This window comes from Bidens hawaiensis, unplaced genomic scaffold, assembly GCF_021521415.1.
Source record: "Bidens hawaiensis isolate Kalapana, Puna unplaced genomic scaffold, B.hawaiensis_p1.1 tig00010538_1, whole genome shotgun sequence".
NCBI lineage: Eukaryota > Viridiplantae > Streptophyta > Magnoliopsida > Asterales > Asteraceae > Bidens > Bidens hawaiensis.
This window is the reverse complement of record NW_027491803.1, coordinates 707030-713055: the sequence shown is the minus strand read 5'-3', so window position 1 is coordinate 713055 and position 6026 is coordinate 707030. Positions and strand designations below refer to the sequence as shown.

Below are 6026 nucleotides of genomic sequence, written 5' to 3'. Positions count from 1 at the left end.
CCAGGTGAAAGAGTTCAAGGTGTCCCTGATGTGCCAAACATAAGTGAACCAGATCATCCACCTTCTGATGAACCACAGATTGATGCAATGAATGATCTATCTGAAGGAGAGGATGAATCTGAGGATTCTGATGATGATGATGATGATGACCCTGAGAATGATCAAGGGAAAGTTGGTGCAGCTACTTATGTTATGTCCCCACAAGTTGAATTGACTGATGAACATAGGGCAAACGTTGAGCTGAGTGTTCTGGAAGCTAAAAAGAAAAATCCATTGGTTGTAAAGCTGAGAAAGCATGGGATAAGTTTTGAATCTTTGACTGATCTTGGTGATGATCGGTTGCGAAGAAGACTTGATAAAGAGAGAGATGCCTTGAAGAGAAAGATGGAGGAAAAGAATAGAGATGCCCAGAAATACAGAGATTATCTCAGAAGGCATGACTATTCAGAAAAAAGATCTATCTCACTTCACCTTTGACAAACTCCAAGATCTTTACAACAGTGAAAGGGAGAAGGTGATTGAAAAATGTGTAAAAGAGAATGAAAAGCTTGAGAAGATTGAGGAGTTGAAGAAAAAGTTTGGAGGCATGTGTGGTTATTTACTGCAGAGAGGTATGAAGCCTGAGATTGTTGAACATTTATCCAGAGAATCAGTGTTGGACCAATACAACAAACTGAAAAGAAAAAAAAATTGAAAAGGGTCCAAGCTGAGAGCTCTACCAAACAGGCTGAAGCAACTTATGAACCCCAAGCTAAAAGAAGAAGAATTCAAACTCTGAGGGAGAAGGAAAAAGAACAAGACAGATCAGCTGAAACCTCTGCTCCTCCAGATGCGAAACCTGAACCTGAGGATGAACCATTTGTTCCATGGGAAAATGAAGAAATGATAAATATACTGAGGAACATAATGATCAACCAAAGGGAAATGAGTGAAGCAGACTTCAATGTCTTGGAAAAAGGAGGATTTGAAATACCTCTTTTATATTAAAAAGGATGAATGGGAAAAAGCCCTAAGGGAAGGAGAGGACCCAAGATACTATGCTGATGGTAGGTTTGTACCTGCTGGATTGGCAAGAACTCCTGGCATGGATAAAATGTTAAAAGAACTTAAAGCAGCAGGACACAATGTTGTTGAACTTGCCAATCTACCAATAGAGATGGTTGAGGCTGTATACATTAATGTCTTTAACTTGAGGCCTAGAAAACCAAAGAAGTCCATTCCCTTCAGGCCTCCTATTTCAAGAAGATTTCCAAGAGGAGGAAGAGATCAAGGAGGAAGAGGTGAATCAAGCAGTTCAGCACAACAAAGAACAGGACCACAATCTAATGTGGATCTACCAAGAGAACTGTACTTTGATTCTGTTACTGGTGCATTAAAGGTGATTATGAAGAGTAGACAATTGAGAGAAATTGTTGTGAGAAGTGACTTCCATGAATTCAATGAAGAACAATTGAGAAGGATGGCCACTCTCAGATTGTATGATTACAGAAACAGTAGCAGATTGGCAGGTAGACAGATGAATGATCTGTCAAAATTTTTGTGGGAAGAAGCTAACAAAGGGTTCAAGTTCCTAAAAGAAAAGAGAAATTGGAGAACAACCCAAACTCACAAGTCAAGAAGGACTGCAAAGCTAAAAAGAATGGACATAGCTGAGAGAGACTTTCAGATGACTTTCAGAGATGAGAATCCATTGTACAACATGGATACTTGTATAAGTATGGGAAGAAGAATGAGACGCCCCAACTACACAGTACAGAAGAATGGCATTATAACTGAAATTGAATACAAGGAAGATGATGATCATTTTGTACTGAGAAACTCTGATGGAAAAATACTGGGGATCATTAAGAAAGATGAAGACTTGACATGCCTGCACAATAAAGACTTGATGGATATAAGGGATTTGGATATACCAGAAAGTCACATTCACTACCAAGCCCTTAATATCTTCAAAATCAAAGCTGCTTCAGAGATAATCAATCGAAGACAAGCCATTCATAATGCAAGAAAGAGACAAGATCAATAGAATAGGCTTTGTTTTGTAATGTCTTCGGACAACTTTCTGATTATGTAATTTTCTTATGTTATTTGAATATGTAATTTTGATTTTTGATTTGATGTGTATTTTTGCTAAGTGTAAGTAACCATAGAAATGTTTTGGGTCAGCTGAAGTGTTCCAATCTAGGGGGAGATTGTTGAGTCAAACAATTGACCTATGGGGGAGATTGTTGAGTCAAAGATTTGACCAGAATGAAGTATATGGAAGATTGGAATCTTCTCCACCTCCTCAGAATTCGCTAAGTATGGATCCGGGCACACCTTAGACATCCGAGCAAGGTTTTACTTAGCCGGGTATGATATTTTGTCTATCGGGCAAGGTTTACTTCAAGAAGTCTTCTTTAGTGGATATCCGAGCAGGGTTTGCTTAGTGCATTGCCGGGCAAGGTACACTAGTTTATGTAAATCTGGGCAAGGTTCACTTTATCAAGCAAGTTTGTTCTTCAGAGCCAAGTATATTACTCTTCCGAGTAAGGTTTGGTTAACCAAGTCCAAGAAGCCAAGTGATTGGAAGACCGGGCAAGGTATTCATTAATAAAGATGGTCCAAGTAGGCTTGATGAAAATGGAATATCTCTAAGTAACATCGGGCAAGGTTCAACTCAAGCAAGGTATTATTCTCCCGAGTACACTTTGCTAATAAGTTATTTTAGCAAAAAGTTGAAATGGATCATTAAAGAACAAGGTTGCTCGTAAGGATTTGTCGGGCAAAGTCTGGCAAAGTCAAGAAGACTGAAGTCTACCCGGACTCTTCAAGCAAAGTCTACCCGGAAACTGATCCCAGGCATACTTCTATGTTACCAAGTCCTGAAGGATGGCAGAGTACATAGCGTACTCGGAAAATGAAGATTTATGAAAAGCCTACCCGGAAGACTTGTTTTACACTTAGTTTATTTTGAATATGTAATTTGAATATGTACGTTGTATTTAGAGTTTCTAGAAGGAATGACAGCTGTCCTAGGTTGGCAGGCCTATAAATAGAATGTTTAGGGCAAGCTGCCAAAAAGAGACAGACAGAGAAAGACACATACACACGAGACACGATATTCACGGATAAGGATAGACAGACACATTTATTGAGAGAGAATATCGGCACATTAATCTGTGTGATTAATTGATTCCGCCTTTAACAAACATTAATCTTTCTAAATATAGCAACCCGTCATTAACTCTCTTATCGGCACATTAATCTGTGTGAGTTATGACATGATTAAGTAAGATCCAGCTGAAATCGAGGGGCCTGACAGTTAGGTACCCGTGTGATACACGGGTTGGATAAATTATATTATAAAAAAGTCAATGAAACTAAAGATTCACTCAAAACATCTAATACATTACAATGAAGACAAATAGAATTACATGACATAGCTCTCATAAATCTCTAAAAATCTTTTTATATACAATGTTTGTAGTCTTATTTGAAAGTTGACCATCTTCATCAAGAATGAGTACTTTGAGCCCTTCTCTTGTTGTAACTCTAGACAGTGCAACATATAACTGGCCATGAGCGAAAACTGGTTGTCTAAGAAATAAACCAACCCTAGAAAGTGATTGACCTTGGCTTTTATTGACTGTCATTGCAAAACAAACAGCAACTGGAAACTGCCTCCTTTGAAATCTGAATGGAATTTTTTTATCTGTTGGTATAAGATTTGATCTTGAAATATAAGTGCGGTCACCAATATTGGTTCCAGATATGACAACAACTTCAATAACACGATTATAAAGTCTCTTTACCTGTAATCTTGTTCCATTACATAGACCATTTTTTTGGTCAACATTTCTAAGTAGCATGATCGGTACTCCAACTTTTAGTACTAACTTGTGATTTGGCATTCCAGAAATTTTTAATCCATTTAAAACATCAGGAGAGTACAAATTTTCTTGAAGCGTGTCACGAACATTTTCATCTGGACATATACTATCAGAGCTAAGGTATTCTTTCTCTTCTCCTGGAAACATGGACAACAAACGATCGTTAACTTCCTCAACGACCTCATTTGTTGGTGCAAGTAAGGCTCCTTCACTAAAGAAATTTGGATTTTCATAGTCTTTGAGGATAGAAGGATATACAAAGTTAATTAATTGTGAAATAGGATCAATGGTATCCTTAATAAGAAGATCGTCAGGAATGTCAAAAGTCGCGTCACCATCATTTTGACCACCAAGCTTTCCCTCTCCTAGATCCAAAAGCCAATTAGCGAACTCTTTTGTTTCTTGTATTTTAGATTTGTCACTTCCAACGGTTAACCTCATGTTTTTTGTTAGTTTAAGTACTTTGCAAGTACCCCAAAGGTAGGATGAACACAAAGATGCATTAACAATTTCTTGCCTCGTGCCGCCTTGAATAACAGGAAGAGTTTGTCTAAAATTACCACCAAAAACGACAACTTTTCCACCAAATGGCCTTTCATTATTCATGTTACCACTTTGACCCAACATGTCTTTCAAGGTTCTGTCCAAAGGTTCAAACGCATGTTTATGAGTCATAGGTGCCTCGTCCCATATAATTAACTTTGTTTTCTTTAATAAATGGACAACCTCAGTGTTTTTTTTAATGCCACAAGACGAAACCTCAGTAAGATTTATAGGAATTCCAAACCTTGAATGTGCTGTTCGTCCTCCTGGCAATAATAAAGATGCAATGCCGCTTGAAGCAACATTCAAAACTATTTCTCCTTTGGATCTTATTGAATTAGAAAGTGTCTTCCACAAAAAGGTTTTACCAGTTCCACCATAACCGTAAACAAAGAACACACCACCATTATCACCTTCGATTGCTATGGTAATATCATCATAAATTAGTCGTTGTTCAGCTGTTAACTGACTCAAAAGACACCGAACCTCATTTTGTAAAGTTGGTATGTCATACGATAGCTCCGGACTAATCAAACGGTTGTTAGAAGACGATAGCGACTCATTATCAGGATAAGGCATAGTCGAAAATCTTCTTAAGCTATAATTGTTGCGTAGTAAAAATTTCTCAATCTCATATAAAGTCAGGTTTTTAAGTTGCTCTTCAGTTAGTGATAAATCTGTATATAATTAAAAACAAAATCATAAAGACATGATTCGAATAATATTTAGATACATAAAAAAAAAAAGTTGAAGCTTAAATTAAAAAGTAGAGTATAAGGTAAAAAAGAACCTGGAATATTTAATATTCTTCGTTGTTGGTAAAGGATGTCGTCTGACAAATACTCCCATGTCTTCTCCCAAATAAATTCTGGCCTCGAAATACTATTTGACATTAGCATAGAAGCAAATAAATTACGAAGAAAAAACCTGATCCCGATTGACTTGCTTCTTGAATTGCTTCGATATATTCATTGTCATCATCTAAAAGACCAAGTGCATAACACGCATCTCTAAAAGTAGCATAAATTACACCATTAACCGTTTTAATTTCGTTGAATGATCTTGGTACTTTTACTTTGTTAAGAAGAACTCTTAAAAAATATACTTCACCAAGAGAAGGAGAAACATGATGGATTCTACCAACTGAGAACCCTTTTTTTCTTGGTTCCCATTTTCGATTTCTAAGTACCCAAACAAACTTACTTGGAAATTCGACATAAGTAAGTTGTCGTGCAAGATCGTCATGTTGATTACAAGCCATCCAAGATGTGAACATGGAAGAATTTACAGATGCTTTCTCCAGCACATTCTCAATGTCCTCGTCAGCCTCATAAACAACTTGTTGTTGTCCAGGAAGATGAAATGGGAGGCGCATCACAGAAGGATATCAATAATGAATATCAAAATCAAAAATCCTCCATGATGCTTCACACGCAGATATATATCTGCAATCATAATATTCTTTTATTTCATCTTTTTCTGGAAGATCATCAGCTCCTTCATTGTTTTGTACCATTGAAACAGTAGCCCTGTCTGGACCTTTGTTAATATACTTAAACAAATACTTGATGGACCCTTCTTGGTTGCACCACTCAACATTTATATGTGCCT

The 6026-nt window shown here is 37.1% G+C and overlaps 1 protein-coding gene across 1 annotated transcript; it reads right to left on the bottom strand.

Annotated features, from left to right (window-relative positions):
• Positions 1-3428: 3428 nt before the first annotated feature.
• On the bottom strand, positions 3429-5790 carry LOC143535503 (uncharacterized). The gene is made up of 2 exons (XM_077029731.1): positions 5343-5790; positions 3429-5092 (listed from the first exon to the last, which is right to left on the bottom strand). Exons 1-2 carry the CDS (start codon positions 5788-5790, stop codon positions 3429-3431), a joined length of 2112 nt encoding a protein of 703 aa, XP_076885846.1.
• Between the last annotated feature and the right edge of the window lie 236 nt (positions 5791-6026).